Source organism: Rhopalosiphum maidis, chromosome 4 (genome assembly GCF_003676215.2).
Source record: "Rhopalosiphum maidis isolate BTI-1 chromosome 4, ASM367621v3, whole genome shotgun sequence".
In the NCBI taxonomy this organism is placed as follows: Eukaryota; Metazoa; Arthropoda; class Insecta; order Hemiptera; family Aphididae; genus Rhopalosiphum; species Rhopalosiphum maidis.
In genome coordinates, this window is record NC_040880.1 from 44,834,766 (window position 1) to 44,854,931 (window position 20,166).

At 27.0% G+C, this 20,166-nt stretch overlaps 1 protein-coding gene across 3 annotated transcripts in view; it reads right to left on the reverse strand.

Moving 5' to 3' along the window:
- LOC113556272 (MAGUK p55 subfamily member 5) overlaps positions 1-20,166 on the reverse strand; it is a 50,069-nt gene that overhangs the window by 12,719 nt on the left and 17,184 nt on the right. For 2 of the 3 annotated variants that reach the window (XM_026961122.1, XM_026961123.1), the window contains 4 exons: positions 18,889-19,043; positions 15,067-15,317; positions 4,184-4,427; positions 594-761 (listed from right to left, as the gene is read on the reverse strand). In XM_026961122.1, coding sequence (XP_026816923.1) covers positions 594-761; positions 4,184-4,427; positions 15,067-15,317; positions 18,889-19,043 — 818 coding nt within the window. Of the gene's footprint in view, positions 1-593; positions 762-4,183; positions 4,428-9,871; positions 10,120-15,066; positions 15,318-18,888; positions 19,044-20,166 lie in introns of those variants that run through there. The other variant, XM_026961124.1, reaches the window with a different exon arrangement.

The window sequence follows — 20,166 nt, forward strand, 5'->3', positions numbered from 1 at the left end:
CCAGAGGCCATAATAATATTAATAATATAAAATAAAATATTATGAACAAAATACTACTATATGACTTACATAGTTGAAAATATAGTTGAACATGGAAATATGAAATAATCGGAAAGAAAACAATTTCTAAGGCAAGTTGAAACTTCGCCTTCGTCAAGCAGAACTTGAAATAACGACACTGAGTTATGATAATTGATGCAATATTTAAATAACTGGCGTAGTTAAGTTTAATTAGATTTTCTCATATAATTAATAACTACTGCCAAAATTAGGACTTAGTGCTAATATTTTAGTGCAATTTTTTTTTAGTTTAATATACAACTAGTTTTTAATGTAATAAGATTATGTCATGTACATTTATTGTAATTTCAAAATAATTTGTCCGAAATCGAAACAGGATCGTTTCGCGTCGAACTTTTATCAGATCGCTAATAATAGCAGTGTGATCGGAAGAGAGTCGTGGGAGAGGGTGTCGTTTATAGACATAGGGTGTCTCCGTTAATACATGTCATCGCCTCATACATGATATATTGTATATTCAAGTGGGTTATATTATAACCCAAGTGGTTATCTCATAAAGTCATAACATTTACCTGGTATTTCTTGATGCTCTCCAACTGTTCCTTAGTGGGCTCCGTGGACGATATGGTAACGATCGTGTTATTGTTGATGCTGGCGTGTTGAAGCTGCTGTTTGATTACGTCAGACCGGGGCGGCGGAGGTGGCGGAGCTGAGTGTCTCTCCGGGACCACAGAACCGTTCTAAAAAAATATTAATTCAATATTATAATACGTTTTGCGAGAATAAAATTTGTTTAAAACGTATATGGTGTATAGATCATGTTAATATAATATAAAGGGAAAAAATATTATCTATCAAGTAAAAATTCCAGAAAATAAAATGAAAACACAAAGTCGAGAAAGTGAATTCGGTTGAATACTATGTACATTATATATTATATTATGAATTAATGGTCATTGTAACCTATGGGGTTTGACCTGTAGGAATCGATCTGGAGAAAGGCACGACTTATGAGATACTTTATAGCGTCGTTGGTACAACGAACCATAATACAATGTCTTGCATCAAACCCATTACACAGTTATACAATTAATTATAATAATTATTATTATAAGCAAATAAAATAAACAATTGAAAATTCGAAAAATATTTACTTGGCGACATTATTGACAATGAAATTAACCCTACAACAACTAATGTATGAGATTATTACAATATTTATATATATCGTTGTATTATTATATAATGTTATTAAATTAATTTGATGTAACTTTATAATGATAAAATTAATTACGTGATACTCAAGTAAAATAAAATAAACGACAATTTTATTATACCGAATTTTTGGTTCTTATACAAATAAAAACAATATATAATAAAAACCGAGTGTATACTAATTTTATTTAAGAATATAACACTAAATCATTGATGAAATGTTTTCAAATACTTCGAATAATATAAAAAAAAAAAAAGACATCATTTAAAAAGATAGGTACAAACTGAACACTAAAATAAAAATACCATCGAGATGGTAATGTTTTATGTTCATGGCTGTAAACTTAAGTATCTAATGATATATTGTTTTACAGTTCCCAAATACTTATCTCAAATTTGAAAAAATAATAATATGTATAGAAGTAAAATCGTCAGTTTTGATGAATTAAGTATACTGCATAAGGCAAAACTGTGTATTTTCATATAAAATGACAGAACATAATCTCAATTTAGAGCATTTAAGATTTATTTGCTTTAGTTATGTACAAGATACCTATATATATTATATACATATTGTATTACGCTATTACTGGCATAGATATACAAATCTAAAATCATTTAACACTGCGATTTATATTAATTATTCATGAATAATAAGAAATAAAAATATGTGTGTGCACCTACTTATATAATGTACAAATATAAATATAATATTATGTTTTCAAACTTATAGAATTTATTAAATATTTAAAACTTTTAGTAGCTCTGTCTAGAAAAAGTATTGTTCCGGAACGTGATCAAAATACTATAATGAAGTATAACAATTTGAAATCACATACTTCGCATTTTTTTAATTACAAAAATGAAAAAAAATTTCATACCGTAATAACTAATAATTAATAAGATATTAATTAAATATTATTTATTTTTGAGTACTTGATGAAAAAAATGCAATTTATACAAAGCTCGCTTAAAAAAACATAATATAATGCAGGTACCTACACTCATGAACATCAATTTTTAAATTAGGCGAATAATTGAAACAGTTATAGGTATTCAATGTGTATGCTGCATATTGGTTAACTAAAAGTCTAAAAAATATTAAGAATTTTAAAATAACTTATATTTAATGTTTACATAATAATAACATAATTCTAAGATTTAAGACATTAGTGAATATATATTCAAATGTACTAGATAAATTTATCTGTGTTATCTTACAATTATAAATTGCTAATAAAAATGTGAAATCATATAATTTGAAAAAAAAGAATAATAGTAGAATACTATAGAAGAACGTAGCTTAAAAATTAGTGTAAACATAATAAATATAGACATTATTACATTAATCTACTACCACCTACTTAGAATATAGGAAGTAAAGTAAAACACTATATAAATTAGCTCCATATTGTTTGGATGTCTAAAATAAAAAAAAATAAATTGTGAAGTAAAAACAATAACTAATAAGTATATTTTTTTATAATAATAAAATATTCATATCGATATAATTATATAGTAAATACTAAATACTGCGTGTTTCGTTAATGCTATTGACTTGTGTTGTTTAGATATTAAAATTATTTAAAAAAATATAAGGCTCGATAATAAGGTAATAGGGTATGATATAAGATAATAATTTGATATTTAAAATACAAATAAGAATTACATGTGTGAAATTTAAACTCATCTTATATAAAAGGTACTCATTTAATCGAATGAAAAAGATAGTGTTTAGATTTACATTAATTTCCATGAAAAATACGTCGTACCTGCATAATATATGTTCACTGTCTGCGTGACAGTGATACTGCATACGTTAAATAGAATATTATACCTTAATGCGTTTATTATTAAAAATACTGCAAACTGACAAAAAAAAGAAGACGTTTCTGGGGAAAACACAATTGTATTATTCGGATGAGAACTAAATGAACTAAATTTCCTTCATTGGCATCATATTTTTTAATAACAATAATTACAATAACGATTTAGCAAATATGTTTAAGAACGATTTTTTATCATTCCAATATTATATATCATTAAATAATAATACTCGTCAAACGTGAAACTTTTTTTTGGGGGGAACTATTTGGGCGATTAAATTCTCCTCTTCGCCAATCACTGTCTGTGGGGCTGATGAATTTCGTATTAGTCTGAAACGTATGAACAGCTGCGACGACAGTATAAAAATGTGATGTTTCGTTCGGACGCCTTAAACCATTAAATATCAATTTACTGTGACTGCGGCGAACGGATAATAAAAATAACTACGAATAATGATAATTATTATACATTAAAAGAAATATGGTCGTGAGTATGCTATGTACCTAGTATCTATGTAATTAACAATGTCTGGTACATTATTCATTTGCATATTTTGTTCGGAAGGTAGGAGAAATCTGATTACAAATTGGTTTCGGATTTCAAATTTGAAAATGTTTATCATATTTCAATGTATTTTACTAGAAATGCACATTGTACATATAACTGTAGGTTTTTATTGGATATTTTAAAACATTTATTTTTTAATATCTCATATAGTTCACTAGAAAGATAAAAATTTTATATACAATATGAACAAATAACATTTTTATTTATACTTGACACTATATAAATAAACATAAAAAAGCATTCGATATTATGAATATTTTGTTTAAAAATTATCTATTCAAGTAACAATATACGCGTTATTTTCTTTAAATTTAAAACTATATTTTTTTTCTGTTTGTCAAAAAAAAAAGCCACATTAAAATAACCTTTTCAACCCATATTCTTGCACATTTCACATTTTTGTTCCTATATTACCTATATTAGCTATGTTAGACTCTTGAACGCATTAAGCTCCGAGCCTAGAATTTATAGCAAATTACAATTGCACGATAATTTTATGTGGTCAGAGTGACGGATAGGTGGGTCGTAGTTGTCTATAATATATATATTATACCTGTGTTCCAATGTTACGGTTCGTCCTGGACGGCGGCGGGTATCTCGGCGGCGTCTTGTTGCGGCCAATAAACGAATCCGGAACATCAACGGCCCTCTCGCGATGAGGCCCATTGTCCAGCGTACTCATTATGACCGTCATACCATCAGTATCGCCTGTCACGTCTTCAACGGCTCTCTTTTTTTCCAGCGTACCAACTTCGCTACCCACGCGAACCAATCCTCCGCCACTTCTACGACGAGACCTGCGAATCAAACACATACGATTTAGCTTATTGTAGTATACAAAAGCGGGTAAGCTGTAATGAAAACAATTATTAATTTGAGTCCAAAACTGAGCAATAATAATACATTTAACTCTAAAAGTCTTAGGTTAATAACGAAAAAAATAAAAACTGAATAGCGGAGTTGTGATTTGTTTACGAAACCAAGTTAATTAATTGTTTTTAATTATTTCATAGGATAAACTTTTAACACACTGGGAAGTTCGATTTTTGATTTTTTATAATCATAACAAAATATTTTTTAGAAAAAGTATTTTATTATTTTTTTTCCTTATTACACATGGGGTTTAATGGTTCAGGAAATTGCACGTTTGTGTCAACTATTAATTATTTTAAAATAAAGAACTAAAGGAGTGATATGAAATAAACCTAAATTAAGAACATTTATATTATTTTAAGTCATTGCGGATATACAATGTGTCAATAAAAAAATATCAATTATATAGATTAATTAAATTTATAATTACACCTAATTTATAATGTATAATCATGTATATATAAATAGATATACGTATAAACATTATTTAACTTGACATATTATTTTTTCAAATTAACTGGTAAAAGCTAAGTTAGTTGTTACAATAAATTCGTGAATTAGTTACGTTATTAAGTTATTTAGACAATTTACTAACTAGTTAACTATTAAATTAAAAAGTTTAAAAAATTAGATTTTTTAAGTTAGAACTTTTAACTAAAGGTTGGTAATGTGTATTATTGATATTATGCATAACATAATATATCGTATACCACTATCAACGCAAATTCAGTGGTTTATGTCCCTCCTGCATTCCCTTACAATAAGATGATTAAATTACATAACGTTATATTATTAATATATATGCATGATACACATCATAGTTCATAATATATGGTGATATGTATTTTAATAATCAAATAACTATTATTATTATTATTATTATTATATAGAAGTATATCGTCATATAGAGTTTAATAATATATTTTATTAAAATCGATGCACGAGTATTATAAGTATTATGGCATAAAAGACGCATTACATGATAATCATAAAATTAAATATGTTAGATTAGTAAAGTTATCATGTTAAAAATAAATCTGGTTTTATAAAAGTTTTTTCTTAGACATTGTTCTTTACGAGTAGGTACGTTTATTGACATATTTTTGATTAAGGGCAACATAGACATTCATTTTCCCTTTACAAGACAATTTTTGTTATTAGTTTACATTACATTATTATATTTTAATAATCATATAGCTAATTACAACTAATAATTATTTAAAGTACCAACCTGCACACGTTATACGATAAAATTTTAAAATTGAAAAGTGTTTGATTAATATGATATATTTTTAAAGTAATTTTTTTCTTTTGATTGATATCATTATGCTAAAATTATACTTAGATAGGCCACTGTGGCATGGCGTGCAGACCATTAAAATGTCAACGCGATTAAAATGATAACTGCAGTCAAACTACGTTAATATACGAACTACACTATAGAAAACCAATGAGAAAATTTTGTTGGAATTCGAATGGATTCGATAAAAAAGAAATACGTAACAAAATAATAAAACCCTAATTACGAGTACGATGACAAGGTTGGAGATAATTCGCCGTCTGTTGACAACTGCCATGGTGAAGTGCTTACCGATATGGGGCCTCGAACGTTTGCGGTTGTGGACTTCTAAAATATTATTTTCTCTTAATATTATAGATATCTACAATACAATAATATTATTATAGTTTGAGAAGTTTTCGGTTTGGTTGGTATTGTTCATTGTTTTTTTAGAATAAATTTATAAAATATAGTAAAATAACAACTGCATGTTAAGTTTGTAGTTACGATTTCTCGTTTAACATTAGAAGTTATTATATTTGATCATGTATAGAAGAATTGTGAATAAAAATTTAGCCTTTATGAGCAAATTTTTTTTTAATATGTTCAATGCGAATACACGATGCGGAATTTTCATACGTTCTTATATATTATAAAACTGTAGTGTTATATGAAGTCGTGCTTATAATTAGTAAAATGAAACGTTATTAGAACTTAATTATTGTTCTACGGTGTATACACAGTTACGTACGGAAACATTGTTTTATGATATTATAAGACTTCCAAATTGTGAGAAAAACAAAAATAAAGTAAATAGTCTCGGAATTAAAACGGTATGCGGTAAGAATTTTTGTTTAAAATAAATTAAAACATTAAAAATACAATGTTAACAACATATTCGGTCATGATTAAGCTTAGATGTGTTACCGTAAAATGCACGTCATTGACGGGACATGTAGTATCTCAGCAAGACAATTGTAATTTTGGTTGCCTACACACTCGGTGTTCTGGGCGCATAACAAACCAATTATTATTTTGGACAAGGTAGGTAATTGTGAAAAAAAAATAATACATTTTTCCTTGAACTCGGTAAAAAAATAATTAGGCGTGTCGGTAAATTTGAAAAAAAAAATAATAATAAACAACAACAGCCACAACATGACCAGTACTACAGATCGACTACGTTATATTTAAATACGATAATTCGAGATTTTATCGTTTAGTTACGCTTATGCATGTGCTTATAATATGCAACAGCAATATATAATAATAATAATAACGATTATATATAGGTGGTTTGGCAACAGAGCAAAATGGTTAATACGCCGCTTAAATCCCTTGTGCAGAAACCATACATGAAATTGAACGTAACATATCAATCAATCACTGTATAAGCCAATAACAGGTTACCCAGCTATGTAGTAAGCTATACCCCGAATGTGCAATACCGTTTGGATATAATAAAGTATCGTATTAACGGTATAATAATAATAATAATAATACTAGTTCTAAAATATTTTCAATAAGTATGTTATAAAAAGATGAGTTTAATAGTGTAATGCGGCAATATATAATAATGTTATTCATTATCGTTATTATATGTGTATTATAAATTAGCCGTTTAGACAATACGAGTACACGATTTAACTACATCTATATCTAGCTTTGGGAAAGTAACAAAATATTCAAAAGGCAGGAAAGCTCGTATTTCAAAATTCTATGATAATTATGTGTTTGTAAAATATTTCTGAGTTTAGTTATTTCTCGATCTTAAATACAATAATAATAACAACTATTGTATATAATATAATAGTCGCTGCTATAATTTAGCATTAATTAAATAGGTTGGCTATCGTTCATATTGAAAAAAATCGATACTGAAAAGTGATTAAAAATAGCTTAGTAGAAGCTAAATGGATAATTAAATCAGTAAGGTAGAACATTCATTGAATTCTAACCCGAGTTTAGTTTATTTTGTTTACAGATACATAATAGTATATTATATTTTTACGACGGGTTGTTATATAGAAAACAAATTCGGCCAGAATAATAAATAAATTTAAATAAAAATGTATTAGTTGTTTACATCACTGATATCAGTAAATGATTAAATTTGTTGTTGTAGTTGCTAACACTATACTGAAATGTTTCCAGCGATGAACACGATTTGCACAGAAATTTATGCAATTTCTCAATAATTTAACACATGTGTAATCAATAATGTATACTAAATATCTAAATCTAACTATAAAAATAACCACACTATAAAATATAGATATTTTTTCATGTTTGTTGTAGATGTGTTTTGACTTAATATTTATTACATCGACATCGAAATTAAAATGTAACCATATAAATTTATAATAAATTATATTTGTAATATCTAATTTTCTGTTACTTTGTGAATAAATACATATATCGATACGTAGTAACATAGTAAGTTATAGTACAACCAGTTATTACGTGACCAGACCATTACGGTTTACGAGTAGGTACTACGAACACAATATTGTTCTTCAACATATTGAAACTAAAAGTCATAATTAGGAAGCCCCATAGCCTCGAGTATTATTTAGTCTAATCGTGATCAAACGTAAAAGACTTTACTTCTTAACATTGAAATTTTACGTAAAAAACGGAACAAAAAGTATTAACGATGACTCTACAACAATACGCATATATGACTAGTGACAAATTAGATTATTTTTATAAGTTATTAAACTCGATAACCTTATAGGTGCTGTTTGGTCACATACAATAGTTACGTAATATACTATTATACATATAAACATATAATGTAAGATTAAGAATCAAAACGAAAAATTATCAGTACTTGACTCATAGTTAGGGAGGAAATTTAGAGCTATCTAATATTCATAATTTGTTTGAGTAAAATATGATATGTTTTCCAACAAATAGATATAATATTTGTATTTCAAAAATAATAAACCGATTTATTATTTATAATATATATTGTTGGATTTGAAAAAAATTCAAAAATGAAGTTCCTATAAAACGTCGAATGTGTTGCTTTAAATATGCATTTTCCGGTACTTTGACCCCTTCTTTGTAATTTACAAGACAATATATGACCGATTTTTGTTGTTGAAGAAGCGAAACAAATTACAGCTTCTACATGCAAAAATGTTCTTTTGTCTGTTTGCGCATGTGATTAGATTAGATATACCTACACGGCTATACCCACTGAGAAGGCTTATAATAAAACTGCGAACATGTTAGACTACGTTAACGTTGTATTCATGTGATGCTTAGGTATAGGGAAATAATCGTCAAAAACGAATAGGTAGGTAATATACAACAATAAAATACCGTATTCCTAATAATTATTTAGGTATATCGAGCAATTTTTTTTTTTATTTAAACGTTATTTCGTGTTTGAACAGAAACGAATTCTTTTCTACATACATGCAGTAGGTACCTATAATATAGTAGTGTAGAATTATTTTGAAATAATTTGACTGCCTACACACCATAATACCTATAATGACGATGATAATATATAAATAAAAACGGTTATGGTTGAGCATCGTATTTATATATCGATTAATAGTGAACAAATTATTATTATTTAGATTATTTAGAGTAATGACGTCCAAAACGTTCCATTCAACACTGTGCACAGTTATTAGCAAATTCAGAAGGTAGATACTGGTTGTTAGTATAGTATGCAGTAAAGGTATACCTATTAAACTAACTAGGTACCGATATTAAAATACCAACAGCATGACGATACAGTCAGAAACGTTTTTAATAATAATAATAATATTATTTTTCCGCAAATGTCGCACGTCCATAAAAACATTATACCGTGCGAGAACAATTTTCCTCCGAATACACTATACCGAAGACGTAACGACCGACGCGCGAAGGTATAACAATATAACAGTAAAAAAATAGCAGATATTATAATGTAATTAAAATAATATTGTTTTGTTGCGAAGATGGACTCGGAATCGACAGCCGGCGTTATTTATACGACAATATAATAAGATAATATTCATTATTTTTTTTTTTTTTTTGTATCGCATAATTATTATTATAAAACGTAATATTATGTAGATCACTCACCACGTGTGCCAGTAGTACGGTAATAGCTTCATCGCGGACGAGTATTGTTAATTGATTAATTATTATTATTGGACAGCGTTTAAAATGATACGATATTATTGCAGAGCGGGAATCCGACAGGTGGGTGCCGTGCGACGGCGGCAAGCGGTATCTCGCGAACGGCAGCACTCACTTTTACGACTGGAGACGGACAAGCGAACTGCAACGTGCATAGCGCGGACCGTACGCAAACGACGCGAACACCGAACTGCCGCGCGCGTCAATTGTTCGTAGGTAATAATAATAATAATAATAATAATAATAATAATAGTGTATACATATATACGTGTGCGTGCGTCGGGGAACGCGCACCACACCAGGAGAGAACCGGACCGACGGTGGCGGGGCGGCAGAGGGGTGGCGGGGGATCGGTACGTCCATTATAATATTACTATTATTCTTAATTCTACTTCTTATATTATTATTACTATTATATACCTGTGCGGCGCGTTTTCTTCCACCGAACCGCGCCGCCGGGGGATAGCGTACAGTCCGTGTCTCCGTCCGGTGTGCGAGCGGTCCGGGTGCGTTTGTTTGTGTTTGTGGGTGGGTGTATGTGTGTGTGTGTGTGTGTGTGTGTGTGTGTGTGTGTACGCGCGCGTTTTGTTGTACCCAACCCTCGGCACACAATGGGACGCTGGCTTATAGTGGTGGGGCCGAGGACGTACCTGCACCGGCTGTACCTGCTGGCTGCAGCACGTATACGACGTAGTTACCTGCCGTGGAATTTTTGACCCTTGGTATAGTGACAAGTCACACGCACGAATATAATATTGTGTATAGCGTACACGTTATATTATATTGTACCATTTTACTGCACGTCGTCTGCACGCCCGAATAAAATCCTATATTTTATTATTATTGCTCTTGTAAGTTGTAGATAGTGTGTGTGTGTGTGTGTGTCTGTGTGTCTGTGGACATGGGCTTAGAGTTGCTATGCGCCCCTACCACAACGTTTTAGTAATGGCAGTGGTTACATCGCCTGTCAGAGAGACTACACATCGCTTTTCCACCCTTACGTAGTTGTTCGTTATATACGACCATATAGGTACCTTCACTTTCGTACGACGACAGTAATATTCCTTCCTTTTTGGATTTCATTTATATGCGTAGTAGTATTTGTCGAACTCGAAACGTATACATGTAGTGTCAATAGTAGACAGTGCATTTAATTCCCCACGTTTACATTTCACTGTTAAAACGGTTTGAGATCTTTATGGATTCCCTCCTTTTGTTTATTCCGGGTAACAATAATCGATGTATACGAAAAACGATTCTGGACAGCCTATGTTACATTTATAACGTGTTAATATTACGTAATATTATTTTATTTTTCTATTAGTAATAGGTACTATAAGTTGAAATATTTGTTGCCAACGACATCACAACACCGAATTTAGTAATTCATTACATACCTTAGAATGATGTGAATAGATGCGTGTAAAGAACAGCATATACGATTATTTAATTTATATTTAAAAGCATCCAGTAATGAATAATGGAATATTGATGATTGGACGGGTTTTGTTATACAAAATATTAAATTGTACTCACATAATATATCTCATCGATTTATAACGATTTACTTATACTCATTATTATACTATATTTTAAGAATAAGTACATATTTCCAAAGAGAAGATAAATTTTAGATAATTCATAATTATGTGACCAATTAGATTTCTAGTATTATATTGTACCAAAGTTACATTTATATTATATGTAAAATTATATAATGCAAATAAAAATAAATAGTAAACTGTTTATAATGCAGTAAAATAAACTCGATCTTTATCATAGCCACAGATCAACAAATGAAATCTGTTCGAGGAAAACTAAAAAAAAAAAAAAAAAATATACGCATAGTATATTATTCATTACGTTGTGAAAAAAAATTTAAATATTACTCAATGATCATTTTTATACCTCATGAATTATCTACAAAATAATGTTTATCATAAAATTATTTAATTTTGATGTCCACTTTAATTATCTAAATTCTTAATATATATATTATTGTAATAAATTTATATATAATATACATATACATTAAATAAATAATATATCTCGTTTAAAATGTATCTTTAAGATAAAAATATAAAAATATTTTTTTATAATATTATAATATGTTTTTAAAACTTTTTATCAAACGTATATTATTATTATTAAATCCATCTTCCACTTTATTTTTAGCCACTTCGATCATTAATATGTATACGCAATAAATTTGTTTTATCCAATGATTTGGAGAGACATAACATAATATAAGCAAGTATGAAAATATGTAGTCGTTTATATTTTAGTTGTCTGTGTATACTAACACAAACGTGTACATATAATAATAATATGTATATGATATAGTTCTGGTTTTATAATCAATAACTGGTTATGTCACGTATGAGTATGTGTGCGCAGGACAATGGAAGGGATAAGGGGAGAGGTGGATTTATTAATAATTTTCCTCTCCGTTTAGTATGACCAACTAAAAATTTTCACTAAAAAACTGTCACGGTGTTCATATGATTTATCAACCATGGCGTTTGACTGTACACGAAATATATATATATATATATGGTATTGCAGAACAGATCACTGTCCGGTTTTTGTAGTTAAGAAATCTGTCAAAATATAAAAACCAAAATGTAATACGACAGTTGATATTCATAAAAAAAAAAAGAAATCAAATAAATTATTTACCTCTGCTACAAATAAATCGTGCAGACGTACAATGTACATAAAGAAAAGATTTTAAAACGATTATAATGCGAATAATATGTGTAATTTTAGCAATTTTTATATAACTTTTTAATAATACGACATTGAAATTTGAAACCAACAGAAGAACATAATTATTACATTACATGAAAACAAATTTAACATCTTACGAAACGTAAATTTTGGATAATCGAAGATCCATAAATCATGAGAATAGGTTATGTATGTACAATACGACTTTGATTAGGTATACCTACTGATAACTTACAAAGCATACCGACGATTTATTTTAATTAACCACAGGATATTAGATATTATACGGTGTCGACGCACTGGTACAAGGTATATACTATAAAATCAAAACGTTGTTGGTTAAAAAAACTCCCTTTGTATTGTGCCCGTTACCGTGGTAAATTTAAGACAGGTGGACCGTAAAAAAAATATAAACAGCCCCCTTCGAAATCTAGTCGATTTGGAAGGGGAAAACCTTAAAACACTCATGGTCTCGCATAACTCTTCATTATAATCATTGTCTACGTTGCCAGTAAATAGTTGTTTTTCAAACTATAGTGGGCGGAATCATGCACTGCAGTTCTTTCTGTTTATACGAACTCCATAATATTTTATGCATGTATGATAATTGTATACATACAAATGAGAAAATATAATATATTAACTAGCTGCTTGCTGCAGCAAATAATACCCATTAATTGTAATATGTTTTAAAATAATTACAATTATTTCAACATCATAATATTTTGAAACATTGGCAATAATAATTATTAATTCGCTCGTAAAAATTAAATAATTTCAGGATGTTTGATAAAACATGTGACTAAAGTAAGATCTAACAAACATTTTTTTCAAAAACAAAAATAAGTACTGTTCGAAAACAAAGTATTACGCTTGACTTAACTACGTTTTTTTTTTACATGATTTCGATTCATTTCATATAACCCTAGCTAGTAATAAATGACATTACATCAACCCTATATAGGATGCAATAAAAATATTGTCGAGTAGGTAGCATATTATATACCACGTTCAAATTGCGATAAAAAATTATAAGTGGTTTTTTTTTTTAGAGATTGTCACGTTTTACATTTTTTTTAAACGTTTATAGATTAAATGTATTGATATATTTGAAATTAATATACTACGTTTGTAATTTATTATTTTAAAAGTACTGACGGCAAAATTAATATCGATGGTTTTAGATGATTTACACAATAAAATCAATTGTAAGAACGAAAAACTATGTAAAGAAACGATAAAAATGAAATACATTTATTTACCTTCACTGGAGTCTAGTGTTTTTTTTATTTTTATCAAAGCCAGACAAACGCTTAAAATGTAGATATTATTGTAGTTATAAGCGTAAACAATTTCAGTAAAATAACCTACTCGTAATAATTCTACAATAACACTTATTTTCGTTTAATGTACCTACGTCCTACATCATTAGCTCAAATTAGAAATTTAATATTTGTTTATACAAATTTGTAATTGAATTATATTATATACAGTAATATGCTATAGTATATTATAGTTGTAGGTATAATCTCAAAATGATTTTAATTTTAATATCTATATAATATAAAGTATATTTATTATAAATTTCTTATTACTATACTATACTATACGAATTTTAGAAAGCAATTATTTATTATGCCTAACACTACAAACACACTTTAACACATAATTATTAAAAATACTAACCAGCATAATAATATATAGCTTTCTAAAGTATTCTTAATAAATAGTATATGCCATGGATAACAATATATAATATCTAAATTCATGGTTTTTTTTCCTAACAGATTTTAAATTTTGATATTTTAAAACTGGATATATGACAAATTTAAAGGAATGACGATCTATCTATAGGATGTTAAATGTTAGGGAACATCATTGGGACCTAACTTTATAAACTTTTTTAAACCTTACACAATAGAATAGATGACATATTCAAAATAAAATAATTTCACCAATTGAATATTATATTAAATTTAAATGCAAATTATTTATTGTTGAAATCCTCTATACAAAATTAGCAAACGACTGTAAAAAAAAATATGACTGATAAATACTAAATCATCTACACAATACACCATTAATTCAAAATTAAATATTTAAATGCATGTTAAAAACGTGTATAATAAACACGCTGTGAACGCTATAAAATAAATATATAATATCCGTGAAATAATTATAAATGAAAATTAATTTTTCTTGTTAAAATTAATGCCGTGTGTGATACTCATAATTTTGTTATCGGCTTTGATAAATATATTACATGGCCTACAATCCACAACTAAAATACCTACGTAGTGCATACTAATACTGAGTACTTAAATAATATTTTAAAAACACTGATTTGCGATACTAGTATCTTAAAAAATATTTCAATCAATAAATTATTATCATGTATCATAGCTCACCTGTTTTCAGTTTCGTTGGCCTCGTCGACGGCTTTCAGTCTATTATTACTATCGGTAACATCTTTGCAGATAAGGACCTCAGTAAGACCATTATTGAATGGCGAACTAGGTCTCCTAGATAGTTTGGGATCGGACTGTTCGGATAATTTATTTCCGTTATCCGGTGGGCATGAAGAACCGACACGGCTACTGTGTACTTTATTGTCTAAAAAATCGTTGAGTTCGGCTGTTGGATGCAATTGACGCATCAACTAAATAAAAATAAATTATATAAGTTATTTTCATTTTAATAATAAATTCAAATAAGTATACAAAATAAACACTGACAATTTTAATAGATATATATTACACCTAGCTATGTTTTTACAACTATTCTAAAAATAAACCTACATATAATACAGTGCTATAAAATAAAAATTATTAATTCGTAACGCCAAAATATCTTTGTTCATTTTAATATATTTATAAAGTTATAGCTAATTGTACATAGTTATGTTATTCATTAAGAATATATTTTTTTTTAAATAATAATGAATATTACATTGTGTCATTGTACTATTTATACTTGCATAGTTATAATCCAACGATAAGTAATGGATATTATTGAAAATTAAGAAAAAAAATCTCACTTAAATTTATATAACTTATAGCTTATAGGTAGGTAATACTGTCTACAACCAATCTGAAGTATCTATTAATGTATATTAAATATACGCCATACGGTACAAAAACTATCGTGGTGATTAAACACATATTAAAAACGTTTTAAAGACAAGTTATAGAATACCGTATACTAGACATAGTCATAAGATTTTCAAATAGTTAAAGGGAGCATTTCGGCGCCATATAGTTGAACCTTTTGTCCTTTTTACAGGTCGGAAACAGAAACGTGTCTAATTAACTGGCTCATAAATCTTGACGGCATAAAATGGCCCAAATTTGTTTTCATGCGGACCGCATGGCGTGGTGTCCGATTTCAAATTGAAGTTTTTGACCAACGCTCATATTTCAATGTCGGAAATTATTTCACATTAAAATAAACCACCCGAATGGCCGAATAGTACAACTTGAAATAGTGCATATTCACTTATTCTAGAAATTTAGTTTTGTTTATCTGCTTTACGTAGTAGTCCTACCTAAAATATGTTCAAAAAGTAAACATATTATGCACTTGATTCTATACAAAATTGCAGCAGTTATTATTTACCATGTGATATATTACTGTTTATTATATTTATATGTAATAATATATAAAAATTATATTTAGTTAACGATTTTGAACAGAAATATGCTTTGTGTATACTGTTTAACTAAATTTTATTATTTATATTCAAAATATGTATTATAATATGTTATTTTTGATTAATATTGTATAGTTAATTGTTAAAAAAAAGACATATTAGATATCATTATAAAAAAATGATTAGGTTTATATTTTATGTTCGATTATAACATAGGTACCTTTTTTATATAAATATAAAAAACAATAATCTATTAGTTAATTGTATGGGAAATCATACATAAATGTCATATTTAGGAATAGCATTTGCCACTCTTAAATTTAAATTTCACAAAAATAAAAATGTAATGTTACTATCATCTATTATTAATTTATGAATAAGTTATATATTTTTAACATTGGCAGGGGTATACATTAGCAGTTTGTTAAAACTTTGTAGTATGAACAATAAACATGTGTTTACTGAAATAAAATTATTAAATTAGTATTTTTAGAGAATCGAGTAGAGTGTACAATATTATATTTAACACGTTTATAGTTAGTATTTATAAGTTTTAATAATTAATTTAATAGTATTCTTATAATTTCCTACTTATTTTCCAATTATTATTATAATAAATAAAATAAAATAACAAGTTAAGTTTTAATAAATATTTTAAAACATTTAGATCTGAACTAATTCTTAAATATGTTAATTTTATTAATCCATAGACTGGAAACTGGAGTTATAGTACTAAAAATGTATACCTAATTATTCATCAAAATTTTATAATACAAACTGTTTAAATTACTCAAAATTAATATGCACGAAAAATTAGTTAAAAATCCAAATATATTAATAAATTACATTTTTCAACAGATTGCAATGAATAATGTATATTATTAAATATTACTATAACAAAACATTATCATAAAAAAATAAAACATGATTTACAGGATCATATTTACTATTGTTTCGAAAAACTTCAGTTATTACAACTTACAATATATATTATATTGTTATATAATATTATATTAGTTTTAAAAATATATGTGTAAATATATAAAATACAATATTTAAACAATTTCAAAAGCATGCATATATACTTCATGAATATGCAATATCAGTATTTATGTTTTAATTGTTGCATATTATGTGAAACAACTTTTTATCTTATTATTGAAAGGTTATGAAATATCTCAAAAATATAATACATACTATATTGTTACCCATATATTATACATATTATGATAAAATAATAATTTCTGTGGTCTGGTTATTATTTAAATTTTTTAATATTTAGATAATCTATGTTTAATAATATTTTATATATAATTTGAACACATTCATATTTATTACAACAATGTCTTATTTTAAAATCTATATGAGACTGTATAATAATCAATTTTTTTCCATAGCTAAATAATTATAAAAATGTACTCAAATAGTTATGATATGTTTTTTGTAGGTAATTAGTTCTAATTTATAAATATAAATAAAATAAGATATAATTTATAATTTATTAAATAATAATAATTTATTCTTTTTTGTTTATTAAACATTAGAAATTACTTTTAGTATAGTACTACATAACATTCATTTGTGTATTAAAAATTGCATATACGATCGGGCGTTTAATATTCTAAAACAAAATAAATAAATAAGCGCCTGATAGAGACAAACAAGTCAGAAATAATTTTATTATATTATTTAATATAGTAGTTATATAGTTCATAAAATTATCGAGTACCTTTTAAAAAATTATATTTTATTTTTAATATAAAAGTGAAAAACGCGTAATTTTACACATTAAATCAATATTCTTAGTTTGTGTATTATACGTCAATCTAAAAGCCAACAAATAAAAAAACGAGCAGAAATGTATACTTCAAATAAAATCATTTCATCAATGTGCTAGTAAAATATTTTAAAATATTATACTTTTACTTAAAATAATTTTATATTGTATTGTATAATTTTATTTAGAACGTACCGTTATTAAATACATATAAATGGATGTAATATATACATGATTTAAATTTATAAATAATGTGAATTGTATAATTATAAATTTATAAATGTTGAATTAAGTTTGTAAATAATAAACATAATAAAATACACCCGCAGGCTACAATATATAGATATTGAAATGTATCTATGGAACCATCAAACAAAAATTAAAAAATCTAAAATTGCTGTATATTATTACTGTACACGTGCAGCACTAGTTTAAATTCACGAAAAATAGTAAGCAACTACCTAAACAAATTTATATAAAGTAATTCTATTTATTTTTTGTCGATTTAAATAGAATACATTATAAATTATTATATTTTCAAAATTCCTGACTCATCGTAAACACTGGTAAAACATTTTACGTAATAAAAATAAAGTGACTCATAATTATGCAGGAATTCAACTGAATTTAATGAAAAAGATTTCAATCTTTAAATCTTGAAATTATATGTATTGATATTTAATACCAAGTTTACGGGTACCCAGGTACTCAGAAAATTATTGAATCAATTCATTTTTGAACAAAAGTTATTAATAATTGACCATTACTTTGATATATAATGATTAAAATAAAAAAATAACATACCTGATGAGCCAATTTAGTAATGTCAACTGGTGTGATACGTTTACTAGCCGCCAGCCGTTCCAACCGTTCTTTGGCTTCATCTTCAATTCCGATAAAGAAGGCATCATGAACTTGACCTATATCGGAACCTGCTGAGTCTATGCTGGTGGTAACGACTAAATGATAACAAACAAATAAAAATGATAAAATTTACATTTGTCGTACTCGGTTGTATATCTATTTAATTAGACTTAATATTATTAATTTAAACTTGACTGCCAAACCCCTCTACTTTTGTAACTTTACAAGTAAACCGGTTTCTGATATCAATATCATCGAGAAGAAATTGATACCGGTCATCGTTCCGGAGAAACTTGAGGTTTCCTTGTGACCTACTCTCTAACACATCCTATTTCTTTACGATGATTGTTATTAATAAACAAAAACAAGCATTGCAATATATACCACTTAATTTCTGGTCAAAGATCGTGATGGGAATTTTCGAATTGGTTCTACTTTCAGCGTTTGAGCTGGGTGCCTGGGTCTATAATAATCTTAATACTTAGATTTAATAAATCTAAAATATTTAATTATCATTATAACATTTAATAAGATTTCATTGCCTATTTCACGAACTTTAAGTAGTAGACTCTACATCACTAATGACACAGAATAAAACAATAATAAGCTGTAAGATAATAATTGCAATTATTAGTTAAAATTCATAACTATAATAATAATTAATTTCTGAATTTAAAAAAAAATGATAATATAATATTCCAATTTTAAACCAAATATGTGTACAATTTTTATCGCATAATACCTATATATAAAAAAATGTTGATACGTTTTACTTTTTATACTTCATGTATAACTATGGATTTTAAGTTTAAAGTTAGCACCAATTTTAAAATCCTAATTAGATTCAAAATATTATATAAATTGTGTAATTATAAACTTATAAAAAAAAAAAAATTATAAATTGTAGTAGTCATTAAAAATTGAACAGTAATATACTTATGAAACAGGCCTGTTAAAATACTTCCGGTTTTTTTTTTTCAATGTTAATTATATTGCACAATTTAGGTGTGTGTAAATTTCACAATAGTTAACCGTCATACCAAATTTAAATAAGTGAGTAATAATATTACAAAAATCATGAAATATCTACAAAAAGACTCTCAAGGACATGATAAACTTCATTTGTTAAATACAGTTCAAATTATAAATTTGTTTCTCATTGTTATATTCCAAAATAAATGTGTTAAATTATGACGTCTACAGCACCAGATCATTCCA